The following is a 21,625-nucleotide window of genomic DNA, read 5'->3' as shown; positions in this document are numbered from 1 at the left end:
GGTACTAATTCTAAGAGCTTTAGGAGCTTTACTTCAGAGTACTTTAGGAGTACAACTTTCACCACTGCCAGGCTGGGAATCGCTGTGGGTCATAGCTCTGTCATTTCTGTTGGTACTTTAACACCCATGGAAAGTTCACTAAACTCTGTAGTGCCTTATGTTTACCGTGCTTTTCTTACCGTGCCTCCCTGCATTTAAAGACTCCAGGCTGTATGCGCCCAGCAGAATGTTGGCTTGCCGCTGTAGAGATTTGCCAAAGGGATGGCTGCCTTCAGATACCACATAATAAAAGACACAGCCAGCTGAAAAGATGTCCACGGTATATGTCTGCAAATAAACAACCTTTAATAGCAATAACACATTTTTTTTTTCCCCCTGAAGACTTTGAGCCTCATCACAGGGTGGTTATTTTGCATCTAAGAGCGAAGAAAACGTTTCAGAATCACATAGTCAGCTGCAAGCCAGCATGAATGCGGGGTTGGACTAAGGGACCTGTAACGGTCCCTTCCAACCCAAACTATTCTACGGTTCTGTGGATGCCCAGGCATCAAGTACTGCGTATCTTAGGCCGACTGCAACAATGTGGCACCTGTTGGTTGTGCCGCCTTCTCCTGGGGAGCCTGATGGAAAGATGAAGACTTACAGGGTTCTCTTTGCAATCTTCACTCAGCATCTCCGGGGCAATCCACCCTTCGGTGCCTGGCACACCCGACCGACGGCTAAAGCTGTGCCTGCCCACTGCCAGCTTCTTGCACAGGCCGAAGTCTGAAATCATAGCTTTGACTTTCCCATGGGCGTTGGGCATCGAGATGAGGATGTTATGGGGCTTCAGGTCCCTGTGGACTATTATAAACACCCATTTATCCACTCCAGGCAATCCCAGCGGTATTTGTCCATTTTTAATGCATTTGCATTATAAACCTTTCACAAGGCTGAACCACCATTCGTTAAATCAAAGTCCTAACCTCAAACTATTGTCTTTGGTAGAGGCTCATCACTTTTTTATTCCATCACCACTAGTTATCATGTTTTATATGACTTCTATCCAAAAAATGCAGCACCCTAAACAAATGGTAATGACTAGCTTTCCTACTTCAGTGCAGCAGAATGTTACAGGGAGACGGCCAGTGTCAAAGGACCGACCCTCTTGCTGCCAGCACTAGGTGGAGCTTCTACAACTCTCTTCTGGGACTGAATAAACAAGCTCCCAGCACCAGACCAGTTTCTCTTCTTTTTTTGGTTAAGAAAATATACCACTCTCCATCCAATACTGAAACAAGAGGCTTCCTTACCAATACTAAGGGAGTGCAGGTAAGCAAGACCAGACGTCGTCTGTTGCAGGAGAGTGATGGGTTGTAAGCCATGGTGACTGAAGGCCTTCTGCTCAACGTACTATAAATTACAACAGAAAAACAGAAGATTCAGCCACAATAGTGCTTATTATAACCCTCTGCATAAATAGTAAGTATATCCCCTTCATCCCTCAAAAAAAAAAGGTTAGACTGGGTAAATTGTGCTAGCTGGTAACACACATAAAAGAGGTTTTTTGGTTTTTTTTTTCTTTTTTTAGGCTGAAGGTGATGATCTCTAAAACATCATTCAGAGCTAGAATTCTATATAGCACTTGTGCTCCAGAAGCAAGAGTAGAGGGTCTTCAAAGCCTGGATGGTAGGAGGAGGAGGAGGACTAGAAGAGAGTCCTTCACAAGAAGGAAAAAATAAAAGGACAACAGCTTCTGTCCTTAAATCAGTACAGGGTTAGGGATGTCTTTCTAAAGGTCTGAAAACACCTCTGTTGCAGGAATGTTTAATTGTCACAGAGGTGATGGCCGGAGTAACTAGAACATCTCCTGTGGCAGGCACTTCAGCAATTTAAGCTAAAGGAAACTGAAGGCCTTCCAGGGAGAAGACTTCCACAAATTCTGTAGGTTTGCAAGTGACCCATCACCTCCTGTAAAGTGGCAGCACACAGCTCAATGGCTATGTACTGAAACTGCCGGTCCTTCTCCGTGCAGAAATAGCGGATCACATTAGGATGCTCATCTGATTCTCGCAGCAGCTGTACTTCACGGTCTGCAAAGCTGAAGCACTCGGGAAGAATTCTTTTCACTGCAACATCACGGTTATCAAATGTCCCCCTACAGCCAGGAAGGAAAACCACATCAACCTTTTACGATCTCTGTAGACAAAGCACGTACGAAGCGAGTGACGACAGAAGACATTTTACAGAGGCATATTAAAGCATTTCTCATGCTGGAAACAGATACGTTTGTGCTGGTTTTGGCTGGGAGAGAGTTAATTTTCTTCACAGTAGCTGGTGTGGGGCTATGTTTTGGATTTGTGCTGGAAGCAGTGTTGATAACACAGGGATGTTTTCCTTACTGCTGAGCAGTGCTGACATGGAGTCAAGGCCTTTTCTGCTTCCCACACGCCCCCACCAGCGAGGAGGCTGGGGGCACAAGAGGCTGGGAGGGGACATGGGTGGGACCGCCGACCCCAACTGACCCCAGGGCTGTCCCACACCGTATGGCGTCATGCTCAGCACGTAAAGCTGGGGGAAGAAGGAAGGGGAGGATGTTCGGAGTGATGGCGTTTGTTTTCCCAAGCCACCGTTACGCGTGATGGAGCCCTGCTTTCCTGGAGGTGGCTGAGCACCTGCCTGCCAGTGGGAAGGAGGGAATGAATTCCTTGTTTTGCTTTGCTTGTGTGTGCAGCTTTTGCTTTCCCTGTTGAACTGTCTTTATCTCAACCCATGAGTTTTCCCACTTCTACCCTTCCAATTCTCCCCCATCCCACTGGGGGATGGGGAGTGAGCGAGCGGCTGCGTGGGGCTTAGTTGCCGGCTGGGGTTAAACCACAACAGTCATTAAACATTTTTAAGGGAAGTAAAATAGGTTTTGCTAGTGAAGAAACACTGCATGAAAACAGTACAGACACATGCAAAATACTTTTTCAAAAGTTTCATTTCTGTTCAGATTAGATAGGTGTGTTTGTTTTGTTTTGTTTTTTTTTTAAAGACCTAATGCAAATAAGACACCCATTGGTCTACTTAATGCTGAATGCACAGGTTGTTTTCTACCTGTAAACAATTGTCCCTTCAGCTCCGTGTCCCAGTACATCTTTTGGGTTAAACGAAATCTTGCCAACCATCACTCTGTTTGCATCTTCATCTGAATGAAAAACAAGAAATAAGGACTGGTTTAGGATGGGTCCAGTCAGCCTTTTACAACCGCCCATCCTTCTGGGCCGGTATATAAAAGTCTTTTTGCTCATGTTTAAATTAACAACACAGATGATCAAATCAAATTAACATCTGCGTTTTGGTATTCACTCTCTGGTGACCAAATAATCCAGCATACCAGGGTCAAACACGTTCTGTACACAACTCCTGACATAAGGTCTGGAAAGACCATGTCTCAAGACAGTATAAGAGACGAGTAGTTCTCAGCAGACAAACTTTTTCTAGGAAGTTTTACAGATGTCTTGTTGAATTTAGGAAATGCTGACTGACAGTTACAGAAGTGGGTTTACTAGCAGTTCTCCTGAATATCCTTTAAAGGGACAAAACAGTGCACAGGAAGATGAGGCAGGAAGGCAGGCCACACTGCATAACCCTTACTTCTTGGGTCCAGTTAATAATAATAACAATAATATGTATTTTTATTTAAGTGAACCTCTCCCTAGAATGGCTGCAGGTCATAAGAATATACCGCCATGGACAGCATAATCCCTCAGATGGCAGTTATGAACTGGAGGTTTTTATAAAGCAAATAATCCTGCTTAAAGTCAGGGCATGGCACACCTGCACAGTGTTTTGCAAATGGTCAGACTAAATGAGAATGATGGTCCTTTTCAGCTTTCTGATCTACGAAGTACCATCAATAAGTGTTTTAACTGTTGTGCTGTATCATCCTACAGACTGGGGAAATAGAGAGACTCACAATAAAAGACACTGGATCACCTTTACCTCCCTCTTCTTGCTCAGTGGAGAGGCAGCTCCCAACATCAGAAGTGGAGATGCTGGAATACGCAGAATGGTTTGATGCTCTGGGGGACATATTTGGTGTGCTGGTAGCTGAGCTCTCTGTCCGTCCATAGGAGGTGTCCAAGAAATCTGCTTCTGGGGGTAGATCACTGGGAGCACGAAAGGGCAGCTTCTGTTGCTGCAAGAGCTGTATCTTCTCTTCCAGCTGATGCTGCCTCTGTTGCTGCTGATGTACGCTCTGTGAGAAAGGACCTCCGTTCCGTAAGTGGAGCGAAGTTTCTTACAGTCATGTCACAAAAGGGAACTCTCTAGCTATTGGGGTAGCCGCAGCCAAAAGGTGGGAGGAAAACTCTTTTGTTATGACACTATCAGCCAAGCAGGCTGGGGAACTTTCACTCACGCTTTCAATTTCATTCTGAACTTCCATTGCAAAGCTGAGAAATCACACTGGTTGGTTAATATGGCAAAAGCTAACTGTTACTAGGTTGACTAGGTGTCTTTAAACCACAGAAGGATAAAGGCTTCGATCCAAAAGCTGGAAAACCTGACAGTGGTTCATGTGAGGAAGAGAGGAGTGAAGCCCATGGTGTTAAAATCACGTCCATGGAAAGAGCAACACATACAAAAACCAGAATTGGTGCGATGAAAAAAACCAAAGTCTCCAGAGCTGGCACATATGCCCAGAGAAATCACTGCTATGGCAAATTTGCAGCCTTTGCACATCTGTGAGGAGGGAGAAAAAACCCCTGTATTGTGTTACTTTCTAACTCCTATATCATTCCTTGGGCTGTAAAATGTTACTGACTCTCCCAAAACTGAAAAGCACATCAAGCTAAGTCAGCATTACCATTGGATAAGTGATGATAAAAGCCACCCAGCCCACAAGCAGGAAAGTGCTGAGAATGATCGTGGCCATGTCCTTCAACATGGAGTCCACAGGAGCCTCTGGCCGAGGGATAGGCCGAGCAGGTTTCTCCTCAATGTCCTTTGGAACAGAAGGAGGCACTTCTGTTGAGGAACTTTCAACGATGTCAATAACCTAAGAGGCAAAGAAAGCTCCGTTAGCTCAATATCCTCATGGCTAATGGAGCATTTATGTGCTAGGCTTTCTGTGAAATCATTTTTAATAACTTCTAATCCTAGCAAAGTCAAAGAAAGTTTTGCATGTGGAAAAAAAAGCAGCTGAATGCCCTAATTCTGAAATAACAAATAACACATCACACCAGTGATTCTACGTGCTAAGTACATGAGAATATGACACAAAAAATGTGAAGCAATTCCATGTAGCTTTTCTTCTCAGTCCTTCCCCAACCTCCACTCCTTTACATTCTTCAGTCATCCAGTAAGATGATTATTCTTGTCACAAACCTCTTCAATAGTGGCTTTATCAGAGTCAGCCGGAATCACATTTTCAGGCCTCTTAGGTAAGTTGCTTGGGAATTTCTCCAGGATCTTTGTAGGGGCAGATAACGGTGTTTCATGGTGCCCTTTAAATAAAACACATTTGTTGAAATAAAAAGTTGTCCCTTTTTAGGAAAGATATCCTTGATTTCAGCATCTTTGCTGAAGAGCATATATAAAGTTGATTTACAGAAGACTTGAGAACATCACAGAACAAAAGCTTAAATGAAAACATTTTTTCCCCTCTGTTTTTCCCAAGCAGTCACAGGCACAGTGATCACAACCGTGAAGAACTCTGTGCTCAAGCACTGGCTGTGGATTTGGCTCCTGACCAAACAGGAAGGAAACACACATTATGCCTCCCAGCTGGCTCACTCCCAAGGTAGTTTTGCTTTGTGATGTGGCCTTGAGGTGAAGATCATGTTCTAGATATGAAACGGTTCTGAAGGGAATGGATCGCGCTGCACAACGAGGAAGCAAGAATCGATCCAGCACTCAGCTACAATTGCTCTTTACACTCCTTTGGCTCATGCTATCCAAGTAAGTGAGAAGAGGGACATGCTACTGTGCTCCCAACTTTTGCAATTGCAGTAGACAGAGGAAGACTCCTGCTCGTGTATAGAGCAGGAAAGAAAAGGGAGGGAAAAGATTGCAGGCATGGGTGATTCAGTGCAGAGGACTGCGGAGGAATACAAACTGTTTAAAGGAAGCCGCTTGACGTACTGCAAGAGCAGGACAGTATCAACAAAGAAAAGGATCATGGGAAGAGAAAAGTGGCAGTTAAAAAAAGCTGGAAGTTACACCCCATCCCTGCCACAAGAGGTCCTATGGCATATATCACTTAATTATAAACTTGCATCACTTAAAACTGAACTTCAGACAGTTCATTTTTTAAGCAAAATTGTAAATGCCCTGAAAAGTCAATTGCAAAACTTTGGGATTTGGGACACGCAGGGCAGGCTGACACTTTATTAATATTATCTTCAGCCTCTGTGCCTTAATCCTCCATTTGTAAAATGGGGAAAACATGACCCTCTGATCCATATGATGAGAACTAAAGTAACATTATGCACAATAAAGAGATCCAAAGGAACGAGAATACAATATTTACGGTAAATAAATTATCTATACCCCTCTCTTAAGGAGGGGGCAAATAAACAATAAACAACTTCCCACATATTGAGCTAAGCACTCTTCATCCTATGCACGGAATAAAGCAGGGGCCTTGGGAAAAACAGTATGCAGTTGTATACTTAAAGACATTAATTCATATGCAAACGAATTAGAAACGATTACTAGAATTCCGTAATTATTGCCTGAGGCAGTCATTGTGACTGATTTACAGCAGCAGAAAAACAAGCTCTGAGGTTTGGATTAGAATTGCCCGCCAGATGGCAATGCGATCCTGCACCAGCGGCGGACCAGGGCCAAGCAAGGGACCTCGGGTACCTATTAAAAGCCAGTCGTTCCAGTAGTTGAGTTTGTTCTTTTCTTTCAGTCTGCCTGAAAACTTTACATCCGTACTGGGGGTGATAACACACTCGCCATTGTCTTCAATTGTGACTCCTTCTGTTTTTGGACCCTCCAGTAAGGGTATGGCACTGCCACGGGGCTAGAAAGAGAGATTGTTGTTACAATTAAGGAAGCAATGTGTCCCTATAATATTTAAATAGGCAACTAAATAAAAAAATGGAGGTCAAAATTGGTGGGCAAGCAAAAATTACTGGCAGCAAAGTCACTGTAAGTAAACACTGCCATTATGCCCTCAGCAACTGCTGCAACAACCTTGGACATTAGACCTAAATTACCTGTTGCCTAGGAGATGAGATTACTCTCTCTTTTTTTAGAAAAGTTAAACAGGATCTTTATTTCCCACCTGGACAGCCACAGCGTGAGCGAAACAAAACTATGATGCAGTTTCCTATCTATGGGGAGTTACTTTGATGAACAAAACAGCAATTTTAACATTAACCACAAAGCATCAACAATACCGCACAGCAACCTCTGGTCCACTCCTGCTAAGCTTGCCTGGCACAATTCCTGATAAGCTACAGTTACTTCTTTGCAGCATTTGAAATGATTCCTGAAATATGGTCATGCATTCTAAGGCTTACTGTTAATCGTTTCACGAAATATTTAATTTTCTGTGCACTTCTTGATAGGAATCTGCGATTTAAAACCAAATTTCTGTAGATGTACAGCCTTCAGTAGTTTATTTTCTATTTTAATTGGATCCCTTTGGCACTTTACAAAGGCAAAGTTGTCTTTTTTTTTTAAATATTTTTATGTACGTTTTCATTTCAACTTTTTTTTCAAACCCATGGCAGTACTAATTCTGTAAAGGCACTTTTCAGCGAGTGTCATTGAACTCTTGCGGATCCCAGCTTACCACAACAGTTACTCCTTCATGCACCATTGATGGTGATGCATACAAACTTGTGGAGTATTTCCCTACATATAGAGTTGGTCTGGAAAAAAACAACAAGTGTTAGAAAGAAGCAGACAAATGAGTGTTTTACCATCTTAGCTAAAACCTTGGCAACACAATCCTGCAAAACTAATGCATGACTTTCTCAAATTATCACTATTTATATCTTGAAAAGCCTGGATCTGTAAAATTGTTTTAAGTACTGCTGTACTACGAAGCCATTCTTTTTAATGATGAAAGCATTATTAGTTGATTATTCACGTCACAGTTACTCATCTGACAGACTCATGTCCTGTTTCTGCATTATTCAATAATGCATATTTGCCAAAATGCTATGCACCTTTTTTATAATGTGAAAGGCTTCACATTATAAAAAACAATTCCATTCCACATTATAAGAAACTATTCAACACAGAACATCTGATAAAAGTTATGAATATACATTTCCTAAGTTTACGGTAGATTATTTTGGTCTCTGCCTTTAGACAGTAAAAGTTCAAATATGATACAAAATAGCGGCTGGAGAACTAGAGCTGCTTTTATGTATTCTTTTCACCGTCTTGAAACCTGTAGAACAATCCTTAACTGCATGTATATAAATAAGGTTTTAATGACAAAGCTCTGTCAAACAGACAGGAGGAACAACAGGAATATTGATGCTCACGTCAGTTTGCTCTTGGTCTCCGTTTCCTTTGGGAAAGGGTATTTCCACTTGGTAATGTGTCCAACCTCCCCAGACATGAACGTCAAGTACCGCAGAGTTTCTATCCCCACGTTAGTGTGCATAACTTTCCGTAATCCTTCACGTTGCCAGATGTAAAAAGCTACCACAGGAGAAGCGTAATTCTGAATCCACAGTACGTCCCCAGACTCACTGTCTACGGTCACTACCAGTCCATCTCCATTAGACACAAAGTGGGACATTTCTACAATATACAAATACATAGGAGATTATCTGGATTGCTGCAGATACGCAATTTTAACAATACATATTAACAGTTCAAGACTTATGTTAACTGTGGAGTCCATTACACCACGCATTGCAAAAGAAAAGCTGATCAGCGAATCAGTTGTCAGAATTCGGTTGATAAAAGTTCAGTTGCAATGCAATAGCATTGCAATAGCTTTTTCTGAGTATGCACCACAATTTAAGTTTGCTTCCTCTCCTGCCATTTTTCACTAAATTTTAAAGAGTCATATCTTCAAGAGCTGTACCCTCTTAGATTCAATTTACCTTAAGTCACCGAAAAGGCTCTAGATATTACAGCACGTAAAGGATAAAAACTGGCAGATGCATACCAAACTGCACAAAAATCAGACAGACAGCTTGACCTATTAAGTATAGCAAAAATCAGAATATTTTTGCTGTATGCAAAACCCACAGTCAATATGTGGGGGGAAAAAAATCCCAACAAAAAACACAGCAAGTGAATTCTTACTGTAATTTATGTCTTCATCAGGCAGAGTAGCTGCATAATCAAAATAGGTGGCATTCCATCGCAGCTCCTTCTTCTTGGTGTCGTACATTGTGATCGTGTACTCTGTTAAAAAATATACAGTCTGTGAAGCAAAAAAACCTATGAGAGAATAGAATCAATCACCTCAAATCTGAGACACTCTTCAAAATACCACACACACCACTTACTGCTTTCTGCATTTCATTTTCCCAACACTCCTGATAAATAAACATTTCATAGCTGTTAAAAGATCACAGCCGATCCACTCATACACTGATCTACAGGAACCTCGGAACAAGCCCTGCAGACAGTTACTGCTCACATTACCAGCATTTTGGTTTCACTGCACAGCTTCTTCTGGTGTACTTTCTTTTACTTACAAGTTTCCAAACCTTGCATTCTAAAATTCAGCGTACCATGTTCTGTAACTGAACTATCACACTTAAAGAACACTTTAATATAGAGGTTAAAGAACAAGTCTATAACACTTATTCCTTTTTACTAGCCAACACCTATATGGTGTTGGTCTAATTTTAACAGTTATTTAGAATACTGCATTTGTAATTTCAGTGGATATGCTATATCTCCATTTTCTTTAAACAGTTGCTATAAAAGCTGTATGTTACAGAGCAAACTTGGGCTCACAGCTGCTACTGGAATGCACTGTTAAATAGAATATAAATGCCACTTAGTCAACAAGAAGAACAATGGACTGTGCCTACTGCCAAATATTAAAAAAACAGTATCTTTCTGCTGCTATAAAGAGTTAATAATTTTTCTGTGTACAGTCTAAAATCGTAATTTACAGAAGCTTTTCTAAGAAATAAACTTGAAAACCTGAACTGATCACAAGGTCATTTGTTATGATCCTAAACTTTAATAAACAACGACAACAACAAATTTTCTTCTAAGCTGCATTAAAAAAAAAAAAAAAAAAGCATATGACCTGTTCTCCCAAGATACAGGAGGGATGTTGATGGGCAAAGACTTTCTGCAAATGAGGAAGTCAAGGTTTGCTGTTTCTCCCCAGTCATGAGGTCAATCACGTACCAAATATCCTGCTTTTTACCTGAAATCATAATTTAAGCCACATTACCATTCAGTTGGAAAATTACAATTCCATCAAGCTTTTCAGTCTTTTTTTTCTTTAGTAGGCTCAGGAACTTAGCATGAATAAAGCATTTTTAATAAAACAATTTCTCATAGTCAAGCTCAGTTTCATCATTTAGCACTACTGGCCAATCCCAAACATTGACAAGAAAAACTAAATACAATATTTAGAATGGTACGTACTATCGGCTGAATTATTTTATCACACTGATAATATCCAACAGAGTTCTGTGTGTAGAAGATCTTGTGAGCTAGCAGAAGAGGAGACTGAAGTGCTAATGTTGCAGGACAGTAGGTGGAAAAAAATTGTGAGGGTCTACGCATTTCAAATTGATTAAGGATTGTAATCCTAACATCCCACTCAAGACTACATGAGCCATGACCTTAACCTCATTTCTTTGACATTAACACGTACGCGTTGTGTTTAGAAGCTACAAATAAACATTTTTCACTCCTTTACTAGAGAGATGCAAAGTGGAGGACAAGAAGTAGGTATTGGCCCTTCAGGAGATTAAAAAAAAACAATACTAAGTTAATCCTGATCCTTCACACATTTTACTGTTGTGATAAGTAATAACTGTCCTTCCTTCTTCCTTTCTCCTCCCAAATTCATCTGCAATTAGAATGAGTCAGGACAGTGAGACATAAATTTGTTATTATTTGTAGTATAAATGAACTGACTGTATCTCAGATAATGGCGGACGTCTAACCGTGTTGCAGTGGGATTTCTTATTTAATTATAATGGTCAGGCAGTCAACAATATTTATAAGCATAAGAAGATTTTAAGTAGAAGTCACATTTTGTTGAGGGATTGCATCTCAAGAAACCAAAAAACCCCATACTGGCTATTCACTGCTTAGAAAAGCTATTTTCTCCTTCAGGAAAAGTTATTTTTTCATCTTCAAACAGTAATCGAATTCTATATTAATCAGATTTTCTGTCATCAGAAAGGTTAATGAAAAACCATAATTAATACCCAAAATAAAGCATATTTCCATGCGGTCTGTCTGGGAGTCTCTACATTTTGTAGTCGCTGAACATACTACAATCTAAAAGAGACTAAATTTGAGCTCACCCATGTACAGGATCCCATCTGAACTGCGACAGGGAGATGCTTGCACCAGTTCTGGGATAGTAAATGGAAGTTTCTAGGGGAAAAAAAAACAACAATAAAAGCTTATTCACATTGGCATGATAGCCTTCACATTTGTTTACAGAAAAGGGTGGTCAGAAAATTTCAGAAATCTCAACTGACAGGTTTTTTATTGTTTGTGTTATTGCAGTGCCTGAGAACTCAAAATTTCAGGTCACGGCCCTGCTCTGCAAACCCAGAACAGAGAGAAGTCTGTCTCAGTGAGTTTACAACAGGAGAACTGCACGTAGAACGGAAGAACTACTTGCAGCTGAGAGGTTAGGAGGCCAAGACTCTGTGGTTTTAAGGTCTACCATCATCACTTACAAACTGTCTGGGCTTCAACACACTGCAGTTTGTCTCACCTATAACGAGTATAAAATGGTTCTCCACAGGACCGTACAGTAACATTTATGAAGGTCAGATATCTTCATACAACTGAAACTGTTGAGAGGAGGAAGCGTGAATGTCCGACTGAAGAGTTCTTGAGATACTGCCAAGCCTTTACTGCACTTACAGAATGGGTGACGATCCTTACTAGGTTTTAAGAGACTTTTACTGGGACGAGGTCACAAGAGTAACGGACAGGCTGCACCAACAATAAAGATCAGGCATGTGCTAAATTTACTTAAATATGCTAAAATTACTCCACTCCTGCTTAAAACTTTTATAATAGTGATTCTAAACAGAAATTAAATTACTTTATTTCAAAAAGAGAGGAGATTAACAGAATAAAGGAATAGGTTCAAATCGATTGCTGCTTCCTGGATTTACCCAGGAAAAAAACCAAGAATCATTTTGCAAGTTATGATCTGGCTGTACTGTGGAGTGGGGGGAGTGATGAGTAAATACTGACCTATTTAACAATATTAAAGTTCTTAAGGGAAATCATAGCAGCTGCCAGAGAAAAGAAACTTGTGGGAAGCCAAACATTTTATCTGAGTATCACCACAAAGTTTAAAAATAAAAGTCAAGCATTAGTTAGTATCTGTGGGTTACGTGGATTGGTGACTATTTTGAAAAGGTTCAGCATTTTTGTCTGCTTACTAAATCTTATAAAGACATCTTCTAAAGATGTCAGCACAGAACATATATATATTCTGCCTTGTGGCAGATGGTTTTAGAAAATTAAGGATTTGGGTGAAAGTGGCATATCTGATTTGTATTATTCTGGGTACACCCTTCCCATCAAATCGTACAGAGATCACTCAGTATTTGGATAATACCACATAAATTTTATTTGTCATCATAATCATTATTTTGGCAAGTTACAGAAAAATAGTACAAGTGGACAAAACATATGTGTTGTTGACATTTTCAAGTGGAAATTATTTCCTGACGATCACAAGAGAGGTGGCAACTTCCTGCTCTAATAAAATAAAGTATGTTTTCACTCTGTAAAGGTGTTAGCAACACAACATAGGGCACTGTCATTCCAAAAACTTGTATCCTAACATTGGCACAGGCAGCAGACACTGTTTTTTGGCTAGTCCGATCAAGCTTTTCCAAGAAACAGGTGTACTTCCATTAAACAGTAGAAAAGCCTGCAAAACTTTACAGTACTGTCAAAAAAGCAGAAAGTTCCCTTGGGGACTTATCCATCGTGTGAGTCTGATTAGACCACTTTTCTAAAAATTATCAGAGGAGAGAATTTTAAAAATATACTTACAGTCAAGCCTTCATTATTCTTGCCACCAAGCGTATACAAACTGCCATCATTTGGGTCTGGAAGAAATGCTGGCCTAGGATTTAAGCAGCAGTTATAAACGATTAAAAAAAAAAAAAAAAAAAAAAAAGTACTGTGCTTCTTATCAGAGAACAGGAAAGCAACTATGGTCAGTACTGGCTTTACAGAGAAGTTCATCTGACATTAGATTTTTTACTTTGTGTTATCCATTTTTTGAAGTTTCATTTATTAACTGTGAAAATGAAAAAATATAAAGAAGTTTCACAACCATTATGACATAATATTATTAATAAATTTGAAAATTCAAAGATCCAAATGTGTCAGGCAATCACTTGGGTGAAAGCTTTTAAACAAGATTTATGTACTTTTAAAATGCCACAGAATTAAAAACAAACCAAACAAATAAATAAAACCAGAGAGCATAAGGAAGACAAGGAACAATAAAAGAGTTGCCAGAATGAAGTCGATTTGAGAGGTAAAGGCAATCCCTCACCCAAACTACAAAAAACCCCAAACAAATCCCAACATCAAAAACAAACCACAAAAAAGGGATATTACCACTGACATCAAAGACAAAGTTAAAGCCCCAAATTTTCTAGTTAAATGTGAGATTGCTATGCTGGAGGAACTGCTCTGAAGTAACAGCTTGAGGGTTTCATTTGAAGATTCTGGTAGTGGTGGTGGTTGGAGTTTCTCCTATGCTTCACTATTTTTAGTCTTTTATTTGAAGAGAATAAGAAGTACAAAACCCAGAGATCACTCCCTCGCTGTTTCTGTCATTTTCAATGTTGCTCAGTTAAGATTCTAGCACAGTTAGCACAGTCGATCTCTAAACCTGAGCAAGGGCTTGAGAGAGCAGTCTGCAGACAGGATGTTTCTTCTTAGCGCTACAAATAAGAGAATTACATGCAGCTAACTATATCCTTTCTGTATCTGCTCTCTAAACCACCTTAATTTGACTTATGCAGGGTATGCAACTTTTCTAGAACATAGATCGTTTTGGTTCAAATTAAACCAAATTTCAAGATGTCATTGAAAATTGAACAAGCAGTAAATGAGAAACAAAACAGACTTACTCTTCCACATGTATTGGCACCTGGAGTACAGGATCTGCATAAACAGAAAAAGAAGTCATAATACTGGCAATTCAATTCCTTGAACTCACTAGATAGAGGATTAAGTCAGGCCTGCAACAATTTGCTCCTTTTTGAAAGGCTGATGCACAGAGTTTGAAAGGGGCCATCTCAGCAGCCTCAATGATCTCCTGTTTGGTCACGAAACTAGGTTTGTAAAATGGGAAAGCACAAGAAGAAATTAAGAAGTTTTAAACCTGAAGTTGTTTGCTCAGTTTTACCCACACTCCTCCCCAGCTACCCCTGGGAGCTGACTTGGAGAAGATGGCAGTACTGTATTGTATCTTGAGCTTTCTCCTTCTCACTTGGACAGAGCACATGGGGTCTGTTAGAACTGCCTGTATACATGTTAATAAAAACTCTTGCTTCCAATACGTGCGTGTGATCCCTGGGCACTGGCTGCCCAGGAGGCAGCTGACCATAACTTGCAGCAACTGCTTTCACTGTGCAGGCTTCAACAACCAATTTTACTTAAAAACAAGCTACAGCTAATGGAAGTTTGCAGACACCATGAGAACTATGAGTGCTACACCTACTGAAATGAACGGGAAGACTGCCAACGACTTAAGAGCAAGACTCCGACGCAAGTCGGAAAAAACTTAGTTCCACTTCCTGCTCCAAGATAAAACCTCTTTGATCAGCATGTCACTGAAAAGAAAAACAGAAGTCTGCCAAGGGTTATACAAAATTACCTCAAACCCGATTTTTTCACTTAAATAATCTCCCCGCTAAAATTTATCCAAGAATCCACATTACATAAAAATCAAAATGTTTGGAAACAATCTCACAGTAGTTGGTATTTTGAGTGATCAGAATCACAGTTTAGCTTTCATCAACAAAAAGACATTACAAAATAAAAACTGACAATATTAAATCTAAATCCTTACCTATTAAACGGTAAATTAAGAACAATAATTTGATTTTAATGCAAGGTGATGTGACCTCAAAATTACTATCTGAGGCCTCAAAAAAATCCTGAATCATGGGATTTTTCAATCCTGATGCCAAAACCACGAAAGTTCCCAGACTTGTAAGACACACTCTACAATTTTCAAGACAAACGTGTGGGCTTATTTATGGGATATTGGCCGAAAGTAACTCAGAAGTCAAGAGGATGCAAGGTATCTTCACTTCTGCAGGGGAAATCAAACAATGACACTAGAACAAGCCTGGGTAAGAAGACGAAAGATGACCAAGCAAACAAATACTGTTTTTTCACCTGTTCTGTCTCCATGCAAACATCATGATGCTACAGGAAGGAAATAAGAACAAAAACAATGATGTTCTGAGAGCCTTTGATTGGGAAACTGGCACAGATTCTGGACAGCTTGAGTGTACTGTAATATTTGCAGAGCTAAGCAAGACAAGAACAAGAAATTCAAGGTTCATTACATGGGTCTTACAAAGTCGCTACCACCCTGCAGTATATTGCACCACATAAACTGCTGGGTTTGATGAGAATGGTCTAGGAGCATGTCCCTTCATTTTTATATAACAGATTAAAAAAACATTAGAAACGCCTACCCAAACAGATTTCTAACAGCAATGCAGCTGAAAACAGTAGCCACCAAAAGATGCACATATAATATCAGAGATGGAAAGAAAGCACAATACGAGGAACAACAGTAAAGCTATTTTTATTTTCATCAATTTCTTTTTACATTAGTAAGCACTCTCAGAGCAGCTTTGTTCAAAACATAACTATATATTTTTTTTCTCTTTAAGCCTAAAAAATGTTCCAGATACATCCTCAAAGCTGTCAGAATAAACTACTCAAAAGCATATTAAGCTTCTGGGAACAACCCAACCAACTGGAGAGGGAGCACTGCTCTACTCAAGCACTGAACCACACCACGCCTAGCAAACTCACTGCTCAGCGAGCAGACTTGTGAAGTTTCATGCCTTACCTATTTCCCTCATCACCTGGTTACTCACCACTGCACTGGCATCTCCCCCATTGGCAAGAACAGCGTCAAACACAGTCTCCCTCCACATCACAACAAATTCCCTCTAACGCAGGGACCCTGCAGACCTGCAGAGCAGTGTGCCGGCTCTGGGAAGAAACTCACTGGAGGGCACAGACACAGGCTAGTCATGTTATCTTATACTCAGAGCCTCATGCATAGAGCAGCAAAAATGCTGAGGTAATTTAGATGGTACTCTTAACAGTCCTAGTCACTGATATGTAGTCACAGAAGACGGATAGCAAGAGTACCTATCTTGACCAATTTTTCTCTTAATGATGAATTATCACCATTACCACTGTTCATTAATGTAAGATGGGAATGCTATGCAAGTGTAGAGCTCCACATTATATCATAAACTCCATTTAATTTATTGAGAACCCAAGTACACATCAAAAGGCCCTAAGAATAATTAGCATTCAAACAAAGGAGTTAAGTGATTCATCACTGCGTATCTGTCTCTACAGACCATGCGGCTTAGTCAGACCTTTATTCCATTAACTACACCAAGCAATTCATTTCTATCCCTTGTGTGAAGAAACTGGTTTCAGGATACGTTGGGAGGGACCCCCCTGCTCCCAACTTACAGTTGATTATATGCCAACTATTTTTCAGTGTTTGCTTCAAGTATTCCATGAGCTTTATGATATCTAATGCAACACACGGTGACGTACAACATCATCTCTCCATTACTAAAGAAGAGCAAGAACGAAAAAAGCATCAGCTGACGATTACATAAAGTGGTTCAACTCTGGAGTTGAACTGCTAGGTTAAACTACTAAAAGCAAACAGACATCAAGTGTATATACTCAATGTATTCATAAGCCTAGGTGAAATAACCAAAAGAAGAAAGAGACATTAAAGACCACAGGCTAGAGTTTTTATAATCATAAATGCTTCATGGGAAGGGAAACTCTCACAGTTTTGGGGGGGGGAGGGGGGGGGAAGCTTCATAATCAGCAGAAAATGGCACCTGCCTCAGCTGAAGTAAGATTTAATGCAAATGCTACAAGCATTGCTAAAAGCAAAAGCCAAACAAACTCTGCAAGTCTCTTGATGAACTGATTATACAGGGAGTGTCTCACTTTGTAAAAAATAAACCGCCACCTGTGGTGATGATAACTATTGCTAGACAACAGCAATCTTCACCAACAGTGCTTGAGCAACTTGGTCCTATCTCCAAACATCTCCTCCTCAAACGATCATTAGTGATAACAAATCTGCACAACTTGTTTTTGAAGTGATAACTGACTGCATATACATTGTTCAAGTATAGTAATGCAGATTGTCTTTAAGATCACTGTCTAGTCAGCCTAGGCAAAGCATAAGAAAATAGTTTCTTGTCCAAGTTATCTTCAGAAACTTCTAAATTTAATTTTAATGAAACAACTGTTGGAGGTGTGAAGTTGTTACATGAAATTACAGTATAAAACTAGTACTATCTGAATAAAGTTCCAAATTTTCTAACTGCAGTTACTGACATAACACAACATGCACTCTACAGTAGAACAGAACAGAATGCCATTTCCTCAAACGTATTAGTATTTCGTTTTTGGTTTTTTTTCAAAGAATGCTCAGGAACACCTGAACAATTACAGGAAATTTCAAAAGGTAGATTATGTTTTCTAGCAACTGATCCTGGTTTGTCCATGGCATCTGCAGGAGAGTCTGGTTAGCAATGCTTTCCTATAGCTCCATCTCTGCCCCCAAAATACAGTGAATAATAATAATAACACCACAGTACAGCATTTTTGGACTAATAACTTGTTTTCACTTAATTTTCTAAGATTGGGCAACCTACTTTTACCAAAAAAACAAACAAACAAAAAAAAAAAGTGAAAAGCGTTCCATTCTGCTCTATCTCAAAGGTCTGAGAAGTTTTGCCTGATTTTATTGACCATGTAGTACCATAATAGTGAAAGAAAACACACATATGTGCAATATTTACTTGCATTAAGATTTTACCCCCAAGTTTATATTTCTGAAAGTTGTTGGAAAAATGTCACTCAATTTCATCAACAAATGTATCCTACATTTTAATAAATGATGCCAGAAATCCCACAAATGTCTCTTCAACTTCTGTAGTGTGTTTTTCTGAAGCACTCTTGCATATCAAGACATGAATGAAAGCCTTATGACAAGTTCCAAGCTGTTCGGTGTGTGCTGTACAGAAGCATCATGCTCATGAGAAAATCCTTGAACTTTTCTTCAATATCAAGAACAACAGTGCTTCGTCAGAAGTGAAAAAAATCCTGCTTTTACTTGTTTTCTCAGTAACTGAAATTTGATTTACTAACAACGATAAAAAAGGTAGATGGAACAGATTAAGACGTTATTACAAAGCAGCAGGAAATTTTTTTAGTAGTTACTGGCACATGAACCTAAACACTGATTATTCTGATGGCTTCCGGCAACATTTAGGTGTTGTATATGAACTGTTAGAAAGTATTTAGTATCAGTATCTGATTCATTTCTGTGCATGAGGCTATTCACAATGAGCGAACACAAACTGATGGAGGAGTTTTCTCCATCATTTTCTGAAGTGAAAATGGCTAACTACTAGCACCATCCACCTGGAAAGACAGACTGTCGGGAGCCATTTCTCCACATTTATAGCTACTGAGATGATGTAAATTTTCTCATTTTCTTAACACTTTCATGATCTTGAACTAAGGTTGTAGCTATGTGAAGATACTTTGAAGACAGACAATGAACTCTTCACATTCATTTTCATGTGTTTTGGGACATATTCCAAATTTATTTCAAAGTTTGTTTTGAAATAAGAGCTCACTCTGAGATAAAAAGATAATCTTGAGTTTAATTTATTGTTGTCAGGTCTTACAACAGTTTTCATATGCTTGAATACAGACTAGTAAAAGAATGAGTCATCTTATAACTGAAGTCACCTTTTGCTCCACAACGGGTCAAACGGAAAAAGTTCTTGCAAAAGTCAGAGAACTGAGGTCTTATCTTCTCTTCAACAGCTCAGCACTCAAGTGTTAACAGGCTGAGGCTGGAATCACGTAATTCTGCTTTCAAATTTTCCCTGAACTGCAGTTCCCTGTAATTAGGTAAGTCATTCTAATAGGCCTGATCTGCTCCAATACCAACAACAGTGATAACAGCCACTGAACAAAGCATTCTGTATCGGAACAAAAACTTCACAGAGAAAATGTGATAAAACTCTGATACAAATACATCTGCCTCTCCCTTAAGCTTCCATTCCCTGTAGCAGAGGAAAAGCCAACTTCTTGCAATGTTCTGCATAAAGCTTTTGGTATAATATCCTGTCCAAAGGCTTTCCAGTGTCTAGACCAAGAAAACAAAGATGTCAAAACAACTGGAGTATGGGGGGCGTGAATTAGGAAGCAGGACACCATCTTGTAAATATCTCCAGTGCTGGATGGAAGACTGAGTTTTCGACAGATATTTCCATGGGTTTCCAATTTGTTTTTCCTGCAGCCTCCACTAAGGCAGCATATGTTAACGATTCCTACACTAAAATCCTGCAATTCAATACACACTAGCTTTAGCATTCTGATCTGGTAATACAAGCACATGCACACACTATTAGTAAAATTATTGCCGCTGCTACTCTTCATTAAATTAATTCAGGAAAGCATATTAATGCCCACAAGCACAGCGTGTTTGAGGGCATTAGTAGAATAGAAACACCGACTGCTGATACCTCTCCTTGTCATTGTGGGACTTCAAAAAATGTTATCCTGTAAGAATTTAAAAGCTTTCATTTTTACTAGTTAATAAAAAGACTTGTAAAATAACTTTGTCAGGAAAAAAGGAATTAAAAGGACATTGATCCTAGATTATAAAGATTTATTCTAGAACTCTAAGAGTTTATTCACAAGTACAGCAGTTATTAGAAATCTGTTAACATAATGACTGTACCGTAATTTAGTAAATTATTTGGCTCAGTTACGCTTCCCTGAAATTAACATTTCAACCTGACAGCAGGCAGATGTCCCAGTACAGTTTTGGTTGCATCATGGCCAGAAAATATTTGTGCCTGTATCATTTGCTTGTGAGTGGGCAGAAGTACAAGACACATTTCAGATTGTTCTGAAATAATTCTAGCCCGTATTTTGCATACGTATATGGAAAAAAGCCATATATATAATTTTTGAAACTATAACCATAATGCTAAATATAATTCATTTGACTTTTCTCCATATTTCACAAACACATGATAAGATAAAACTTGCCCTTTGACCAAAAAACCAAGTCTTTTTTAATGCACAAGACAGAGTTGCACATTTTCATCACTGCAATGTGCCCTTAGGTGGAAACAATGACTGAAAAGGAGAAGTGGGAGATTCTGTAACAGCAAATGAGTAAGCCGCTGCCCCACTGGAATGAGCTGGAAAAAAACGGTTTCCTGACCTGAGGCCCTACTATAAGATTTGGGCTAACGGGCCAATTTAAAATCATGTCATCCTCGCCTGCTGTTGCAATGACAATAAATGAGGTTAGAGATACTAACAAACTATCCTCTGGAATTTGGTGAAAAGAGTACTGTTCTACAATTGTTTTGTTTTGACAATCCTTATTCATTTACAGCTATGCACAAAGATATTTCTTCTTGCCTGGGAATAACCGCTGTTATTAGAGTGGGACCTACAGATCTCAGACTTGCCCTTTAAAATCTACATATTGCATACCATTAATAGATACAGTCTCAATAACTTTGTCTTATCATGACTAGCCCACTGAAGTCTATAGGTTATACGTAAGGTATCAAATCAAAACCTTTTAAATTGACTTGTGGGCCATAGGTTTTTTTTTTGATTGCTACAGAGAACTGAAAATCATAACAAAATTTCTGCTGGCTCTAAATCTAGACCCAAATCTGTATATATTGTATGTTCTTCTGGCAAATTACTTTGAATTAGTTCTTAGGGGAAAAGCTTTTAAGGAGCTGGTGAATGAAAAGAAAGAGATCGCTTTGAACAGTACAGAAGCATACACAGAAGTGACTGTCAGAAGAAGAGAAATACTCTGTGCCCGAGTACAGTTTGAAACACTACATTCTTAACAACTCAGAGTTCAATATTCTGCTCATTAACCCAAGCTCTTGAATTAACAAAGACGTACAGCATGATTTTCACAAAGATGTGAGGGAATAGGACAGTCTTAAAATCACATTCTTAAAGCTCACACTGAAATCAGAATCGTGAATATAAAGTCTGACATTAAGGAGAAAAGCATTCTCCAGATTCCGTCTTGCCAACGGGTTTCTTGTCACCATCTCTATCACTGTCTACTTTCTTACCTGCACATAAAAGCAAGCCTAAAGTGCGATGCCCCTGTACC

The 21,625-nt window shown here is 39.4% G+C and overlaps 1 protein-coding gene across 5 annotated transcripts in view; it reads right to left on the bottom strand.

Moving 5' to 3' along the window:
* The window catches only part of ERN1 (endoplasmic reticulum to nucleus signaling 1), a gene marked incomplete at its 3' end in the record, with an annotated part of 38,948 nt that overhangs the window by 1,957 nt on the left and 15,366 nt on the right, over positions 1–21,625 (bottom strand). For 2 of the 5 annotated variants that reach the window (XM_082326998.1, XM_082327000.1), the window contains exons 3-18: positions 14,277–14,310; positions 13,183–13,255; positions 11,457–11,529; positions 10,217–10,339; positions 9,253–9,354; positions 8,478–8,739; positions 7,775–7,853; positions 6,835–6,997; positions 5,353–5,471; positions 4,832–5,023; positions 3,961–4,222; positions 3,079–3,169; positions 1,948–2,137; positions 1,293–1,392; positions 644–843; positions 180–327 (exon numbers count right to left, since the gene is read on the bottom strand). In XM_082326998.1, coding sequence (XP_082183124.1) covers positions 180–327; positions 644–843; positions 1,293–1,392; positions 1,948–2,137; positions 3,079–3,169; positions 3,961–4,222; positions 4,832–5,023; positions 5,353–5,471; positions 6,835–6,997; positions 7,775–7,853; positions 8,478–8,739; positions 9,253–9,354; positions 10,217–10,339; positions 11,457–11,529; positions 13,183–13,255; positions 14,277–14,310 — 2,211 coding nt within the window. Of the gene's footprint in view, positions 1–179; positions 328–643; positions 844–1,292; positions 1,393–1,947; positions 2,138–3,078; positions 3,170–3,960; positions 4,223–4,831; positions 5,024–5,352; positions 5,472–6,834; positions 6,998–7,774; positions 7,854–8,477; positions 8,740–9,252; positions 9,374–10,216; positions 10,340–11,456; positions 11,530–11,878; positions 13,157–13,182; positions 13,256–14,276; positions 14,311–21,625 lie in introns of those variants that run through there. The other 3 variants (XM_082326999.1, XM_082327001.1, XM_082327002.1) reach the window with 3 other exon arrangements.

Source organism: Platalea leucorodia, assembly GCF_965183815.1.
Source record: "Platalea leucorodia genome assembly, chromosome: 14".
NCBI classification, from domain to species: domain Eukaryota; kingdom Metazoa; phylum Chordata; class Aves; order Pelecaniformes; family Threskiornithidae; genus Platalea; species Platalea leucorodia.
This window is presented reverse-complemented; position numbering and strand designations above follow the sequence as displayed.